Source organism: Scyliorhinus canicula, chromosome 8 (genome assembly GCF_902713615.1).
Source record: "Scyliorhinus canicula chromosome 8, sScyCan1.1, whole genome shotgun sequence".
NCBI lineage: Eukaryota > Metazoa > Chordata > Chondrichthyes > Carcharhiniformes > Scyliorhinidae > Scyliorhinus > Scyliorhinus canicula.
Window position 1 is genome coordinate 148,723,972 of NC_052153.1, and position 18,415 is coordinate 148,742,386.

Here is an 18,415-nt window from a genome sequence, read left to right on the forward strand (position 1 = left end):
GCGCCACGCCAGCCAGGGCCGATAGGACTTCGCCGGCCGGCGTAAGTCCGCGCATGCGCTGGAGCATCAGCGGCTGCTGACGTCATCCCGGCGCATGTGCAGGGGAGGGGGTCTCTTCCGCTTCCGCCATGGTGAAGACCATGGTGAAGGCGGAAGAAAAGGTGTGCCCCCACGGCACAGGCCTGCCCGCCAATCGGTGGGCCCCGATCGCGGGCCAGGCCACCGTGGGGCCACCCCCAGGGGTCAGATCGCCCCACTCCCCCCCCCACCCACCCGGATCCCGGCGCCCGCCCGCGCTGCCAATCCTGCCGGTCAGGTAGGTGTTTTGATTCCCGCCGGCGAGAGAGGCTTGTCAGTAGCGGGACCCGCGATTCACGACCCCGCCGAATCTCGGGTGGCAGAGAATTCGGGACACGGCGGGGGCGGGATTGACGCCAACCCCGGGCGATTCTCTGACCCGGCAGGGGGTTGGAGAATCCCGCCCATGGTCTCCTAGGAACTTGAGTGTCGACATGCCAAAGCACTATTTGGCCCTGTTCAGCTTCAGGCCATTGGCGTGGACACGGCGGAATACCTGCTTGAGACAGGAAACATGCTCCTCAGGGGTCGTGGACCATATGATGATGTCGTCCACATACACATGAACCCCTTTGATGCCCTTCATCATCTGCTCCATGATGCGATGAAATATCTCCGATGCCGAGACGATGCCGAACAGCATACGGTATAGCAGCACCTGCCAAACAGTGTGTTGAAGGTGCAGAGCCTTCGGCTGGACTCATCCAGCTGGATTTGTCAGAATCCATGGGACGCATCTAACTTCGTGAAAAACCATGCATGTGCCATCGCACTGGTGAGTTCCTCCCGCTTCGGGATGGGGTAATGTTCACGCATTATATTCTGGTTGAGATCCTTGGGATCAATGCAGATGCGCAGGTCTCCAGATGGTTTTTTAACCACCATCATCGAGCTGACCCAGTCAGTCGGTTCGGTTACCCTGGAAATGATCCCCTGCTGCTGCAGCTCCTTGAGCTGTTCCTTCAGGCGCTCCTTCAGCGGACCCGGGACCCGGCGTGGTGCATGGACCACTGGCTTGGCATCAGGTCGCAGTAAGATCTTGTACTGATATGGCAAAGTGACAATCCCGTCAAACACATCTGGATACTGAGCGAGGATGTCGTCAATGCCAGCTTGAAGATCCACGTTGGAGGATGTCATTGAATAAACCCGCTACACCAGGTTTAGCTTTTTGCAGGCATGCACGCCCAGTATGGATGCCCTGTCCGGCTTGACAATTTCAAACCTTAGCCGTGCATGGGTACTCCGGTTGGAGACGGGTAGATGGCAGAAGCCCAGTGCCGTGATGGCATTACTGTTATAGTCCAGGAGCTGGCAGGCTGCTGGAAGGACCTTGGGAGGCTTCTTGATGTGTTTGAGGTCTGCCTGTGAGAGGAGGTTGGCAGAAGCACCTGTGTCCAGCTTGAACTGGATGGAGCAGCGGTTGACCTGCATCACCGCACGCCATTCGTCCTCCCAATCCACAGCGAGGATGGACTGAATGAGAGATGAGTTAGGTGTGGCATGTTCACGTGTGGTAATGATGCCCACTCGGTAGGCAGACTCCAGGCACTCATCCTCTAGATCCGTTGTACTGCCAGGATCAGAATCCTGTAATCGGTGTTGCACATTCTGGACGCGCCGTTGTCGGAATTGGGAGCGCTGGCCTCTGACTGGTGGTGCAGACTTGCTGCATAGTCTCCAGGCTTCCCGCAGTTTAAACATCGCCTGCCTCTTGCAGGGCAGTGTCCCTTTAAGTGGGCGTTGCCACAGTTCGGGCACGTCATGACGTTTGTGTTGTGACACGGTGTACGTCGTCGCACATGCGCAGTGCGGTCGGCAGACGTCTGCACCTGTGCAGTGTGGGTGTCAGCCGCTTCGCTATCCCGTTCGCATGCGTGGGGCTCCGGGAAAAGCGCGCGAGATGGCCGCTGTCTTCAATGCTGAGGCGCTGCATCCATGAGATGGCCTGCACACACACTGCCTCGTGGGAGGCAAGTTTCTCATTTTCAGCCAATTTGTGTTGGGAATATTTCTAATGCTCATGCGCTGTACATGTTTCAATCGCGACTGGCAGGGGCATATGCTTGATTTTTTAAGAGCTGCTCTCTCAGAGGATCAGCGTGAACTCCAAACACAATCTGGTTTCAGATCATGGAGTCAGCAATATCACCAAAGTTGCAGGACAGCGCTAGCAGGCGGAAGCTAGTTAGAAGGCATTGAAAGATTCATTTTTACCTTGAAGACGTTGTTTGAATATGTAGCGCTCGAAGATTTCATTGGTGTCTACTTCACAGTGACTATCGAACTTGTTCAGGATGGTCTGAAACTTTGTCTTGTCCTGGCCTTTGGTGAAGTTAAATGAGTTGAAGAGTTCGATGACTTGATCACCCGCTGTTGAGAGGAGAAGCGCGATCATTCTTGCATTAGACGCACCCACGAGGTCTGGGGCTTCGATGTACAGCAGAAACCTTTCCTTGAATATCGCCAGTTGGCACTGAGATTGCCAGAGGTCCTGAGCTGGTGAAGAGCCTGAATCTTTTCCATGGTGCCGGGATACATTTGCTGGTCATCAAACCACCTTAAATTAGTAGTCTCCTGGTATGTCGTGTTAGGTACACTGGTCTAACACTGGTTGCAACTTAGATCAGAAAGATACTCCAGACCTTGAAGTTAGTTCAATCAGGTTTATTGAACTAATAGCACAGTTAGCACAGTTCTCTATGAGTTTGACTGTCTGCTAACTTAAGTGTGGTTACTCTGTCTGACTGAACCAGACTAGCTCTTAGCCACGTGGTGGAGGTGTGAGATTGTAACAACACCCTTGACCTACTCTCTAGATGTTCATCAGTGGAAAGAGGCGGAGTGTGAGTGCCTCATGTCTTTTACAGTCAGATCCCACCCAAGTATCCTGCCTGCTTATTGGTCATGTCCTGTTCCGTGTGTCCATTAGCTGCTTATCTGTATGTCATTATGTGTGTGTCCGCATATCATGACACCCCTCACATACTGCTGACAGAAGGTATGCATGTGAGTCTTGCCCATGTCCCACCATAGCCCCAAGGAGGGGATGCCTCCCCGCTCCCTTCTCCAGCCAGCCAAGAAGCGATGAAACAAGCCCAGGAACCTCTCGTCCTCCAGCACCATGTGGTTAAAATGCCAGTATGCAGGCCACGCCTGAACATGAGACAGGGCGAGCCCCGCCCACACCAGGCAGTGGTCTGAGCATAGTGCCTGCTGTACAGAGGCTGACAGGACGTGGGGCAGGTATGCCCTTAAAATGTAACGGCAGTCGATTCTGGACACTCCAACCCCAGGCCTCACAAAGGTGAAGGTGCTGGAGTCAGGATGGAGAGTCCACCAAGTCGCCAAGTCAAATAACCCGACCAGGTTCCTTAACTTCACCACAGCACGAGAGCTGCACTGGATACCGGGAGAGACGTCCTTTGTCCCAAGGGTGCAATTAAAATCCCCGTGACCTTGCTGCCGTTGTTGTTGAGGCTGGCTATGGTAACCTCCATGTCAGCAGTAAGGTGCCACCTTCACCGTCATCTTTTTATTGCTCGGAGGGAGCAGAGGAGCGCGATCCCCTCCGATCCCTCTGCAGTCCGGTGAGGAAAGATTTAAGCCTGCGCTGCTCAGTAGTGTCTGCATCTCAGAAACAAAGAACAAAGAAAAGTACCCCACAGAAACAGGCCGTTCAGCCCTCCAAGCCTGCGCCGACCATGCTGCCCGTCTAAATTAAAATCTTCTACACTTCCGGGGTCCGTATCCCTCTATTCCCATCCTATTCATGTATTTGTCAAGACGCCCCTGCTTCCACCACCTCCTCCGGCAGTTAATTCCAGCACCCACTACCCTCTGGGTAAAACACTTGCCTCATACATCTCCTTTAAACCTTGCCCCTTGCACCTTAACCCTATCCCCCCATGTAATTAAGTGGCACTTACTCAGGAATAACCAGCTCATGGATGCTCAGTTTTGGTTACGCCAGGGTCACTCAGCTCTTGAGCTCATTGCAGCCTTAGTTCAAACATGGACAGAAGATCTGAATGCCAGAGGCGAGGTGAGAGTGACTGCCCTGGACATCAAGTCAGCATTTGACCGAGTATGGCACTAAGGAGCGCCAGCTAAACTGGTGTCAACAAGAATCCAGGGGGGAACTCTCCGTGGGTTGGAGCCATACACGGCACAAAGGAAGATGATTGTGGTAGTTGGGGGTCAATCATCTCAGCTCCAGGACATCACTGCAGGAGTTCCACAGGGTAGTGTCCTAGGTCCAACCATCTTCAGTTGCTCCATCAATAACCTCCTTTCCAGCAGAAGGTCAAATGTGGGATGTAGAGGGCAGCACGGTGGCCTAGTGGTTAGCACAATCGCCTCACGGCGCTGAGGCCCAGGTTCGATCCCGGCTCTGGGTTACTGTCCGTGTGGAGTTTGCACATTCTCCCCATGTCTGCGTGGGTTTCGCCCCCACAACCCAAAGATGTGCAGAGTAGGTGGATTGGACACGCTAAATTGCCCCTTAATTGGAAAAAATAATTGGGTAATCTAAATTTTAAAAAAAAAATGTGGGATGTAGGCAGATGACGGCACCATTCGAGACTCTTCAGATGATGAACCAGTTCATGATCAAATGCAGCAAGACCTGGACAATATCCAGGCTTGGGCTGTCAAATGGCAAGTTGCTTTTGTGCTACACCCAGTGTATGTACCTTCACCTCAAGGACTGCAGTGATTCAAGGTAGCAACTCACCACCATTTTCTGAAGGGCAATTAGGGAAGGGCAATAAATGCTGGCCTAACCAGCGATGCCCACATCCCATAACTTAATATAAAAGAATTTTAAAAATTTTCCCCAATCACCAATTAGGCAATCTATCCATGTTTTTCAAAATTATACGTATTAACACCATTATTCTCCCATGATTTGCATTGGGAACCTCTGTGACACAAGTACAATATGTCAGATTGTTTCTGGGCAAGGCTCGAGACTATCAGCTTTCTTTTCTTAAAAAATAGAGTTAAAATTCTATCTGTACTATTTTCCCAACTCAAATTTCTTGTTGCGGTTATATGACATAAGATTAGTTCAGATAAGGTTAAAATGGACAAGATGATCCCACAGTTTAATTTGAAGCAGAACTGGGGAATTCACCCCAAACTGTATCCTTCACCCAATATTAACAAATATTAATTAATGGGTCATTTTTTGATTGCTATCTGGGGAAGTTGGTGTGCATATCAACTGCTGTGTTTGCTGAAATAATTTTTTTTTCAAAATTCATTTTCAAGTACTTTGGGATGCAACATTTTTTTTAATATAAATTTAGAGTACCCAATTATTTTTTCTCCCAATTAAGGGGTAATTTAGCATGGCCAATCCACCTAACCTGCACATCTTTGGGTTGTGGGAGTGAAACCCACACAGACATGGGGAGAACGTGCAAACTCCACACGGACAGTCACCCAGGGCTGGGATTCGAACCCGGGTCCTCAGTGCCGCAGTCCCAGTGCTAACCACTGTTGCCACATGCCACCTTTGGGATGTAGCATGAGACGTGATAAAAAAGTACACTATCATTTATTTTGTATGATGAAAGATTTTCTGATTCCAATCCTAAATTTGCTTTTCACCTGTGTCCTTCACTTGCAATTTAATCTGAAATAAATTTTCAGATTTAACTTTTAGAATGCTACACACCTTTACAAAAATCACCTCTCAGGAGACCTTCTTTCAAGGTTGAACAGCCCAGTCTTCTGTCATGAACTGCAAGACCACGATCATCTGCAGAGCAATTCTCTGCACAGTTTCCCTTGTGTTTTGATGACCAGAATGGAACATTATTCAAGGTGTCATCTGCCACTGTCAGTTTAATAATTTAGTTTGATTTATATTCCTTGTTGGGGTTATAAGATAAATAATGTTATTTCAGAGTGAAGAAACATTTAAATGCTAAACTATATCCCTAAACATCTGTACATTAAATGCTGTAATATATTTAGGTAAGTCACTCGCATACTAATTTCATAAGGCAAATTAAACCACAAACAAATTGAATGATCAACATTTCAGTAAGGGGGAAATTAAATTAGTGACCTAAACAGTCAATTTTTAAAAGACTACACACAAATTAATTTAAACAACAGATATCATGTTGCTTTTGGCACTTTATGAACAGAAGTCATTCAAGGTCAAGTTTCTGTTTGCTTCAGTGACATTCATCATCTTGCTCCATTCAACCTCTTGCCACAATGTTTTTACAACCTCGCCTGAATTCTCAACTGTCGACAAAATCACCTGCGGGGGAAGAGTTTGTCCTCAAAACAGTTCTGTGTTCACTTTGGTTTTGATCAATTGATGAGCAAGAAATATTTTTTAACTTGTGCCATCTTTTTTGACAATGATCAGCTTCAGATGTTTCAATAGTTGGAGTGTCCTTGCTCGAATGATTTCGTTCTTGTTCCTGAACACTTCGTGCCAACATATAGCTAACCTTCCTCTGATGTGCCAGAGCTTCCTCTTTATCATTTAACTGTCAATAGAAAGAAATAAACAAATTTTGACTCTTTCTTCATGAACTATTAAAACCACAATAAGTGAGCAAATATGTGATGAATATTTCAAGCTGGTCACATAATAATTCATAGCAACATATTTCACAAGACGATGATGAACAAGACAGGTCATTCAGCCCACCTCAGCTTCTCCATCCTGAAAGATCCTAAAGGGCACCAGTTGATTATTACAAAACCAGGGTTTTCCTTTGTATTATAGTATCCAGGAATCCATTTCATGTGTTGGTTGTATCACTCGCACCCGAGTTAAGTTGGGAATTTAAGCCCTGCTAGGAGCCTTAGCAGATAATATATGATTTTTTTTTTTATATAAATTTAGATTACCCAATTATTTTTTCCAATTAAGGGGCAATTTAGCGTGGTCAATCCACCTACCCTGCACATTTTTGGGTTGTGGGGGCGAAACCCACGCAGACACGGGGAGAATGGGCAAACTCCACACGGACAGTGACCCAGAGCCGGGATCGAACCTGGGACCTCAGCGCCGTGAGGCGGTTGTGCTAACCACTAGGCCACCGTGCTGCCCACAGATAATATATGATGACGCTTCAATGCAGGACCGAAGAGCCCAAGTTTCTCTAGTCCGTTCCCATAATAGAGACATTTAAGACTGGAATCATCCACAAAACTATTTTCTTCATTGTCTCCCTCAATTACCAGAAGTAGGCAGAGTGCTCAAGGTGTAATTAGGCTAAAACACTGTCTAGTTTGATTATGATTTACTCAACCTTGTATTCTACAGTTTTAAATAAAGGGGCAGCGTGGTAGCATAGTGGTTAGTCTAATGGCTTCACAGCGCCAGGGTCCCAGGTTCGATTCCCGGCTTGGATCACTGTCTGTGCGGAGTCTGCACATTCTCCCCGTGTCTGCGTGGGTTTTATCCGGGTGGTTCGGTTTTCTCCCACAGTCCAAAGATGTGCAGGGGTGGGTGGATTGGCTTTGCTAAATTCCTTAGTTTCCAAAAAAAAAAGTAAGGAAGGTGGGGTTACGGGGATAGGTGGAAGTTTGGGGATATGGTAGAGGTGTGAGTTTAGGTAGGGTGCTCTTTCCAAGACTCGATGGGCCGAATGGTCTCCTTCTGCACTGTAAATTCTGTGGTTCTGTGATATAGTGCAATGTGATATAGTGCAAATAGATGTTTAGGGATCAAATAGGAAGAATGTGCGGAGATTTACCAGAATCGTTCCAGGGATGGAGGAATTATAAGGTGAGATTGGAGAAGGTTCACTCGACTGGTAACGTGACAGACCTGCAATGAGGTGAGTTTATTTTACAAGGAGAGATTGGATAGGCTGGGACTGTAACCATTGGAGTTTAGATGATTGAGAGGTGATCTTATTGAAACGTACACGATCTTGAGGGGACTTGACAATGCGGATGCTTAAAGGGAGAGACTAGAATTAGGGGACACAGCTTAAAAATAATTAATCTCCTATTTAAAACAGGGATGAGAAGAAAGTTTTCTCTGAGGGTTGTGAACCTTTGGAACTCTTCTCCCCAGAGACCTGTAGAGGCAGGGTCAATGAATATATTTCAAAGCAGAGGTAGATAGACTCTTGACTAACAAGGCCATCAAAGGTTAATGGGAGCAGTTGAAATGTGGAGTTGAGGTCACAATCAGATCAGCCATGAACTTACTGAATGTCCTACTGCTCTTAATGTTATGTTCATATGTAAGCTGGGTTGAGATCAAGGGGAGATTAATAAAGGTGTACAAGATTATGATACATCTAGGTAAGGTTGACAAGGAAAAACTGTTGCCATTAGCTAATGGTACAAGGATGAGAGGACACAGATTTAAAGTTCTTGGGCAAGAGATGCCGGGAAATGTGAGGAAGAACTTTTTTAATGCAGCGAGTGATAATATTTGGAACCCGCTGCTTCTAGGGTGGTGGGAGCAGAGATGATCAATGATTTAAAAAGGAAATTAGATGGACACTTGAACAAGATAAACTTGCAGGGCTGCAGGGATAGAGTGGAGGAATGAGACGACGGGATTGGTCCATGAAGGGTCAGCAGCGACTGGATGGACTGAATGATCTCCTTCTGTGAAGTAAATGACTCATTGACACTCGAGTGGCTTTGCTGAATATTGCTTTTCATTGGCTGGACATTGATTTCAAATCTACTGATGCTCTTGGATCTTTTCCATCCTTTGTTACATTAACCACATTCTTATTGGATGTACCTTAGATTAATCTCTTTTATTTTCATAATAATCATGTATTCCTTTTAAATATTGTTTGAACAGAGCATACCATTTCAAACACACTATTATGGCACATGAACGTTTGATGCAAAATTCTATACAATCCACCCTCCCCACCAAAGTTAGATATTATGTAGTAATATATTAAAAGCATCACGGACCAAGTCAATAAGTATCTTCAGCACCTCCTGCGGATCCTCCAAGACGTCCAGTTTCTTATAGTCTGTTGAGGAATTGATCAGGCCCTTCAACTTTTGTCCAAGAGTTGCCTGAATCACTTTTGTTTTGTTAACAGGATCTGGAATGGTGTGCAAAACAAACAAAAAAAATCACTAAGTAGTCAACACAGAGATTAGAAATTAATGTCAAGTCAATGTAGTATTGGCAACACATTGATCTAGCACAATGCTCAAAGAGTTGAGTTTGAACCGACTTATGACTGAACTAGACAGATGAATTTGTACATACTACGACTGAGTTAATATACAAAATTAACAGACTTACCTTCTTTTGCTCGTTTCCAAACAAGTCCTTTCTTGGAATCTTTTCTATGCAGTTTTTCCACTTCAGTAATTCGGAGAGTTTGATCATTTGTCCTTTTTAATTGGTGTTCAAATGCAATTCTAAATGCATCGACCATTATGTACGCCTCTTCCTCCCTCTTTCTCTGAAGATCAAACTAATGATTCAAGATTACACACGGAAAACAATATGATAAGTTCTTAAATTACATTCATGCCTGTTACAGAAGTCACGACAAGAAAGCAATAGTAAGAACAGGGCAGCACGGTAGCACAATTGGATAGCATTGCGGCACATCAGCGCCAGGGTCCCAGTTTCGATTCCCCGCTGGGTCACTGTCTGTGCGGAGTCTGCACGTTCTCCCCACGTCTGCGTGGGTTTCCTCTGGGTGCTCTGGTTTCCTCCCACAGTCCAAAGACATGCAGGTTAGGTGGATTGGCCATGATAAATTGCCCTTAGTGAACAAAAAGGTTAGGAGGGGTTATTGGGTTCCGGGGATAGGGTGGAAGTGAGGGCTTAAGTGGGTTGATGGGCTGCATGGTGCTGTGTATATTCTATGTTCTAACAGTTGGTGTTCTGCTATTGCTCAGGGACAGAAGGAATCCTTACTGTTGTATGCATGTCAGGAGCTATAAACGATGAAGTAAGAACATTTGGATACATACTTTATAAGTCATAAACTGAATTGGGTCTTAGTAGTCATTAAGTAGAGATAAGAAAGACAAATAACTCCTTCTCAACAATTCCAAATAACTCAATCTAAAGTTGGTAACATAGAATAATACAGCACAGGTGGCAGTCACTTGGCCCATCTCGCTGGTAACAGCTCTTGGTCTCACTTCGCTACACTTCTTCCATCGTTCAAAATATTTCCCCCGTCCTTCAACTTTTATTAAATTCCATTTTGAAAGTAATTATTGAATTTGCTTCCACCACCCCTTCCGGCATCTCACTGCAGTTTTTTTTCCCATACACCATCTTTAATTCCTTAATTTTGAGTCCTCTGCTATTAGAAACAATTTTCCTTATTTTCCCAAATAAAACACTTCAAGACTTGAATGTCTCTATCGGGTCGCCCCTTAATCTCCTCTGCTTCTGTAAATACTCTACATACCCACAGTCCAAAGATGTGCAGGTTGGGTGGATTGGCCATGTAAAATTGTCCAAAATTCTTTGATTAACCTAGGACAAAAGTTCGGCGCAACATCGTGGGCCGAAGGGCCTGTTCTGTGCTGTATTTCTCTATCTATCTATCTATACTCTTTCATTGTTGATTTCATTCTAGTAAATTTCCTTTGAAGTCTCTCAAGCTCTGGTATCTGGTACCAGACTTCTGAGAAAATGACAGATGGCCCTTGCAAATTATGTTATATGTTTGTGATCTCTCTTAAGCTAGGCACAACCATAATAATTACTTGAAAGCACGCATCGTCATATTCTACTAGTCAGGTCACTGTTCCATGAGGGTCATTATTACTTATCTGCATAGAGTTAAAATTCTTTCAGATAGCCTGTGGCAACCATTGAAGTCATCCCTATTGTCATTAATTTGTTTAATTCATTATGCAGGGTGGATGATGATAGAGATTTTTAAAATATATGCTTCAGGAGATTCTCAGTATTGGAATAAAATTGCACATACAACAGAAAATCTAAGACTTATGCATGTACTCCAGTAACTTCCAGCTTCTTCAGCCAACAAGTCAAAGATTTTCAACAAAGAGAAATTCAAGTGGAACCCCCTCTGACCTTTATGACATGTAAGATCTTGTGTAAAGGCATAACCTGTTTCACATATTTTTCATAAAAACTAAACCTGTTTTTCCTCTGATGAATATTTATTATTATGGATTATTTTCCTTAGAGCAAAGAATATTAAGAGGGGATTTGATAGAGGAATTAAAAATTATGAATGGTTTGGGAGTATACACAGGTATAAACTATTTCCAGATGCAGAGGGTTAGCCACCAGAGCACACAGATTTGAGGTGATTGGTAAAAGAACCAGAGGTGAAATCGATCTGGAATGAATTCCCTGAAGAGGCAATGGAAGCAGGTTCAATGTGAACTTTCAGAAGAGAACTGGAACATTACTTGAACAGATAACATTTATAGGGCTTTGGAGAAAAAGCAGGGTAGTGGGATTAATTTGAAAGTTCCAACAAGGAGCTCACATAAATATAATAGGCTGAATGGCCTCCTCTTCTTCTGTATCATACTATGATGCACAGCAGAGTTCCAATGTGTGCAGTAGATGCACCGCACTGACTCAAACATTTCAAGAAATACAAAAATCATCAAGACCCCTTTATGTGGATAGAAATGACCAGAGAAGCAGATCTGGAGTGGCTAGCAGTCATTTTACTAACGCTATTATCACTTCTCATTTTAAGCACAGTAACTTTAAGGAATTCAGCATAGATGACATAATGTCTGTTATCAGTACATTCCAAATGCCACTTCCTCCCATCAAGCTCTGAAATTTGGTCTTCTATTTGCGCAACATACTTTGTCAGGTTATACAATATTCATGAAGATTACCTTGATCCCTTTTACAGTTCATTGGGTCATACGCCAACTCAGTATAATCACGTTAGGGGAGATGGTGGCACAGTGGTATTATCACTGGACAAGTAAACCAGAGACCCAGAGTAATACACTGGAGTCCCAGGTTCAAAACCTGCCACTGCAGATGGTGAAATTTGAATTCAATAAAAATCTGGAATTAAGAAGTCTAACGATAGGGCAGCACGGTGGCACAGTAGTTAGCACTGTGCATCACAGCACTGAGGTCCCAGGTTCAATCCCGGCCCTGGGTCACTGTCCGTGTGGAGTTTGCACATTCTCCCCATGTCTGCATGGGTCTCACAGTTCAATAACACTGTCTACGAACCAAAAGATGTGTTTTTTAAAAAAAGTACTTTAGTCATCATTCTAGCAAAATCCCCATCCCTCTCTAACACAAGCTCGAAAATTGAACACAAGGCTGAAAGGAGAATTAGATCATTACTTGAACAGAAATAATTACAGGCAGAAGAATGGTACTAGGTTAATTGTTTAGATGGAGAACTGGAGAAGCCATATAGGCGAATAGATGGCCTGCACTGTAACAATTCTGTGATGATACTGAGTTGGCATATGACCCAATGGACTGTAGAAGGGATAATGATCATCTTCATGAATGTTGTCTCACAAAACACTGAAGCCACATGGTTTATTAACTAAAGAGTTATTCTAGCTCTTCTGCATTAATTAGATACATTATTTACCAATCTTGCACCAATTATAACTGGAGAGCCAAATGAGAATATTAAGAGGATAAAATTCCTCAGTTTTATGCCATTGTAACTTTGTCAAATATTTTTCAGAAACCCTGTTTACACCCGTAAATAAAGTTTCAGCCCCACCTCCTATGTTATGTTAGGGCAACGGGAAAAACGCCAAGGAAATTCACCTAGGACTCATACAGATAGATCTTTGTTTCAGTAGGATTTTAGACCTACAATAAGCTCTTCAATAAAGTTTAAAGTGTCTTTTTTAAGATTCACATGGTCCAACATGGCAAATATAACTACATTATGAATCTCAAGCATCACAGTGGTAGAATAAACTAATTTTAACTAACATGTAACTGATAGATTTATAACCTCTGAAACTATTTTTATCCGAGTAACAAATTTCAAAAGTAATGCACCTCTTCCTTCAGCTGCAGCAGTTGTTTCCGTGTGGCAGCTGCCATTCTGGCACAGGCACAGGGCTCTGCTTCACTCCCATTACAGTGACATGCTCCAAGCACTGCCAGCTGAAAGAAAACAACAGAAATATGGATTAATGGAGAATGACAGTCAGCTGAAGTATAACCACCATGTTTGTGTACAAAAATCCAAATAACTTAAAATTACCGCATTCTTACGACAGTTCATTAGCTTCACTGATCTAATGCAGGGCTCCTGCAGATGTACAGCTTGTTGAGTGACACAGAACCATTCACCACATAGCTTGTAACATGATTCATACCAAAGCAGAAGCAGCCACATCAATATTAACCAAAAGAGCAAGCCACATCTAGAGAAATTATTCTGGTGAGAGTCAAAAGATTTAAGTCTCACTCCAGAATAACCAAGGATGACACTCGGGTGTGATGCATTGTAATAGGTGATATTTTTCAAATGAAAGATGAAAGCAAGGTTTTTTTTTTAGAAAAGATTTTATTGAAGCATTTGTAATTTTCACAGTTTAACACATTAACATTTCTTAAACAACCGTGCGGGCCGACACACGGGAAACACCTAAACAACCAAAAAAAACCCAGAAAACAATGTCCCCTACTACCCCGCCCTAGTCCTTAATTACCCATGTACATTGCCATGCCTCCTGGTTTCCTTCCCCCCCCAACCACCCCCCGGTACTGATGACGTTCAATTGTCCTTGAAGAAATCGATGAACTCTTGCCATCTCCGGGTGAACCCCTGAATTGATCCTCTCAAGGCAAACTTTTTTTTTTCCAGACTGAGAAACCCTGTCATGTCGCTGACCCACACTCCCGACTTCCGGGGTTCCGAGTCCCTCCATCCCAGCAAATTCCGTCTCCAGGCCATTAGGGAGGAGAAGGCCAGGACATCGATCTCCCTCCCCCCCTTGGCCCCCAGATCTTCTGATATATTGCCAAATATTGCCAGTTCTAGACTCGGAGTTACACTCCCTTCCGGGACTTAAAAATTATTATTATTTTTTTTTAAAAAGAGTACCCAATTCATTTTTTCCAATTAAGGGGCAATTTAGTGTGGCCAATCCACCTAGCCTGCACATTTTTGGGTTGTGGGGGGGGGCGAAACCCACGCAAACACGGCGAGAATATGCAAACTCCACACGGACAGTGACCCAGAGCCGGGATTGAATCTGGGATCTCGGCACCGTGAGGCTGCAATGCTAACCACTGCGCCACCGTGCTGCCCTCCTTCCAGGACTTCTGACATAACGTCTGCGAATCCCTGCCAGAATCCCCTCAATTTCGGACATGGCCAAAACATATGTACATGGTTCCCCGAGCTACCCCCACACCGCCCACATCTGTCCTTCACCTCCTCAAAGAAGCTGCTCATCCGGTCTGCCATCATGTGGGCCCTGTGGACCACTTTGAACTGGATCAAGCCAAGTCTGGCAGAAAGCAAGGTTTTGTCTGTCTTCTCAGATGGACAGTTTCCATGGCACTAAATGGAGGACAGGAGGTGGTCCTGAAGTGAAAATTTGACAGGCTGATGGTCTTTGCTTTCTCTTTCTTCTCTTCCTTTAATGCTTTTTCCTCCCTCACTCCCATTCAATCTTCATCATTATTATCAGCTTCAGTGGCCTGCCACACCATATATTGATCGATTGATTGATTGATTTATTGTCACATGTATTGAATTACAGTGAAAAGTATTTTTCTGCGGCCAAGAGAAAGTACACAGTACGTACATAGTGGACAAAAGAATAATCAACAAAGTACATTGACAAATAGTATATTGACAAATAGTGATTGGTTCCAGTGCGGAACAAGGAGCCAACCAAAGCAAATTCATGAGCAAGAGCAGCATAGAGAGTCATGAATAGTGTTCTTACAGGGAACAGATCAGTCTGAGGGAGTCGTTGAGGAGCCTGGGAACTGTGGGGAAGAAGCTGTTCTAATGTCTGGATATGCGGGTCTTCAGACTTCTGTACCATCTGCCTGATGGAAGGGTCTGGAAGAAGGCAATGGCTGGGTGGGAGAGGTCTGCCTTCCTGAGGCAGCAGGAGGTGTAGACAGAATTAATGGGAGGGTGGCAAGCTTATGTAATGCGTTGAGTTGAGTTTACCACACTCCCCAGTTTCTTGCAATCCTGGACTGAGCAGTTGCCATACCAAGCTGTGATGGAGCCGGATAGGATGCTCTCTGTGGTACATATGTAGAAATTTGAGAGAGTCGATGCAGACATGCCATATTTCTTAAGCTTGTAGTCTCAAATCTCTGCCACATTTGCTTTCACTGTTTCAAGTGAATAATTTAGTCTTGAATCTTGTTTCCGAATAGCATATCCAAAATTGTAAATGCACAATGGGGTAGGGGGGAGAGTAATCTAAGGTTCATCGCACAACCAACTAGAGTATCGTCAAGAAAATTAACCTGTACTTTTCAATTTCATGTCAAGCAATACATCGATCAACCTTGTTCTGATCCCAGTCGAGTGGCCTAATTCTGCTCCTATGTCTTATGGTCTTACTGGGGCGACTCGGTGGAACTGCTGCCTAACAGTGCCAGAGACCCGGGTAGAATTCCCGCCTTGGGTGACTGCCTGTATGGAGTTCCACGTTCTCCCAGTGTCTGCTTGGGTTTCCTTAGGATACTCCAGTTTCCTCCCACAGTCCAAAGATGTGTAGATTAGGTGGGGCTTATGGGTCTCGGGTGGGGTAGTGGGCCTAGGTAGGGTGCTCTTTCTGAGGATTGGTGCAGACCCGATGTGCCGAATGGCCTCCTTCTAATCTGCAGGAATTCTATGGCTTTACGGAGCGGAAGATTCCGGACTGGAAGCCTGGCTGAAAAGACCGCAACATTTACTTTCTTTTAATAAAACGTGGAGGAACAGAGTCACGGCACCGCTTATTACTTTCAACAACAAGAAAAGAATTATTAAACATGGAAAAATTGGATTGTAATACAATACTTCTTAGCTTAACAAATACACACAAATTTAAAGATTAACATGGATTACAAAGTACTTTAAAAAAAAATTTTTTATTGAGAACATTTTTCATATAACACAGTAGAAATAAACCAAATACAAACCATTATTTATCTTCCCTCCCTCAGCCCCCAAAGAAGAAAACAAATCAAAACCAAACAATCCCCCCCTTCCCTAACATCTGACAGTGACCATCTCTCTGAAATAGGAAATGAAAGGCTGTCGCCTCAAGTAGAACCTGCTGACCCTCTCAGGGTGTACTTGGCCTTCTCTAGGAACAAAAACACCATAAGAGCACTCAGCAGGGACAAAGCACTGGGTGGAACCAGATTCCTCCACCCGAGCAGAATGCGCCTTTGGGCTATTAACAAGGCGAAGGCGAGAACATCCGCCTTCATCCCCGTCTGCAACTCCCGTGAGTCAGAGACCCCAAAAATAGCCGCCAGTGGGCAAGGCTTGAGCTCAGACCAACAACTCTGGTGCCGGGGTAAGCAAGTACTGGTGGTCCACCTCAAGGATAGAATCCACCAACATCTGCCTCTCCACCCTTTCACTCTCTCTCTTGATGTGTCTTATAGGAGATTATCTCGCCCCTAATGACCGCCTTCAGAGTCTCCTACAATGTGGATGGCGAGACAGTCTCACTCCTATTAAAATCAATGTACTCCCCAATGGCAGAGTTACCCTTTCACAGAAACCCTTGTCCACCAGGAACACTGTATTCAGCCTCCACAAAGGGCACTGGCCCCCCGGCTCCAACACCGAGTCCACAAAATGTGGAACATAACCCAAAATAACTACTGCCAAATACCCCGCCCCCACTACTCCAGGAAGTCAATTCGAGAGTACACCTGGTGTACCGGAGAGAAAAAAGAAAAGTCCATCTAACCCGGATGTAAAAATCACCCGACACTGTCCGTGTGGAGTTTGCACATTCTCCCCGTGTCTGCGTGGGTTTCACCCCCACAACCCAAAAGATGTGCAAGATAGGTGGATTGGCCAAGCTAAATTGCCCCTTAATTGGAAAAAATAATTGGGTACTCTAAAAAAAATTTTAATCGCCCTGAGTCTTCGGAAGGAGGAATTTAGGCACAGACTATTTTCTAAATGGGGAAATGCTTAGTTAGGAAATCAGACGCACAAAGGGACTTGGGAGTCCTTGTTCACGATTCTCTTAAGGTTAACGTGCAGGTTCAGCCGGCAGTTAAGAGGGCAAATTCAATGTTAGCATTCATGTCAAGAGGGCTAGAATACAAGACCAGGGATGTACTTCTGAGGCTGTATAAGGCTCGTGTCAGACCCCATTTGGAGTATTGTGAGCAGTTTTGGGCCCCATATCTAAGGAAGGATGTGCTGGCCTTGGAAAGGGTCCAAAGGAGGTTCACAAGAATGATCCCTGGAATGAAGAACTTGTCGTATGAGGAACGGTTGAGGACTCTGGGTCTGTACTCGTTGGAGTTTAGAAGGATGAGGGGGGATCTTATTCAAACTTACAGGATACTGCAAAAGCCTGGATAGAGTGGACATGGAGAGGATGTTTTCACTTGTCGGAAAAACTAGAACCAGAGGACATCATCTCAGACTAAAGGGACAATCCTTTAAAACAGAGATGAGGAGAAATTTCTTCAGCCAGAGGGTGGTGAATCTGTGGAACTCTTTGCCGCAGAAGGCTGTGGAGGCCAATTCGCTGAGTGTCTTTAAGACAGAGATAGATAGGTTCTTGATTAATAAGGGGATCAGGGGTTATGGGCAGAGGGCAGGAGAATGAGGATGAGAAAATATCAGCCATGATTGAATGGCGGAGCAGACTCAATGGGCCGAGTGGCCTACTTCTGCTCCTATGTCATATGGTCTTATGGGTCTGGATCTCCTGCAACAACACCACTTTGGTGTTTGCAATCAGCATGAACAGGGGGCCATCTACTCCCACCAACCGAGAGTCAGCCATTCCTCCCTTGTGGGGCAGTCCAGCAACTACTCAAAGACAGCCCACACCAGGTCCACCCAAGATGGCCACCAAATCCTCCACCCGAAAAGCAAAGAAAATGTTATGAACACTGTCAGAGAACTATCCCTCCCCCACCCAACACGCAGACCTTATGGCAGCCCATCAAATTCTGCCTTCTGGAGCGATTCTCCAGATTGTCAACCTTCGCCCTTAGCACACTGTTGCCCTGGCCACCCTTGCCATGTCCAATTTCAGGGAGGTGATCTGGTCACTCTGCCTTGAAAGGGCCTCCTCCACATCCTTTAGCACCGCGTCATGCGCCTTTACTGTCAGATCCGCTTTTTCCAGGGCCACGTGAGTAGGGGACAGGGCCCCTTCGATTGCTCTGTCCAGGTCTTCAGAG

General features: G+C 45.0%; 1 protein-coding gene across 4 annotated transcripts in view; it reads right to left on the minus strand.

Annotated features, from left to right (window-relative positions):
• Positions 1 to 5,911: 5,911 nt before the first annotated feature.
• ccdc125 (coiled-coil domain containing 125) overlaps positions 5,912 to 18,415 on the minus strand; it is an 83,610-nt gene continuing 71,106 nt past the window's right edge. For 3 of the 4 annotated variants that reach the window (XM_038805403.1, XM_038805404.1, XM_038805401.1), the window contains exons 9-12: positions 13,061 to 13,168; positions 9,350 to 9,524; positions 9,007 to 9,143; positions 5,912 to 6,593 (exon numbers count right to left, since the gene is read on the minus strand). In XM_038805403.1, the coding sequence (XP_038661331.1) occupies positions 6,339 to 6,593; positions 9,007 to 9,143; positions 9,350 to 9,524; positions 13,061 to 13,168 (675 nt within the window). In that variant the 3' untranslated portion in view covers positions 5,912 to 6,338. The remainder of the gene's footprint in view (positions 6,594 to 9,006; positions 9,144 to 9,349; positions 9,525 to 13,060; positions 13,169 to 18,415) is intronic. The other variant, XM_038805402.1, reaches the window with a different exon arrangement.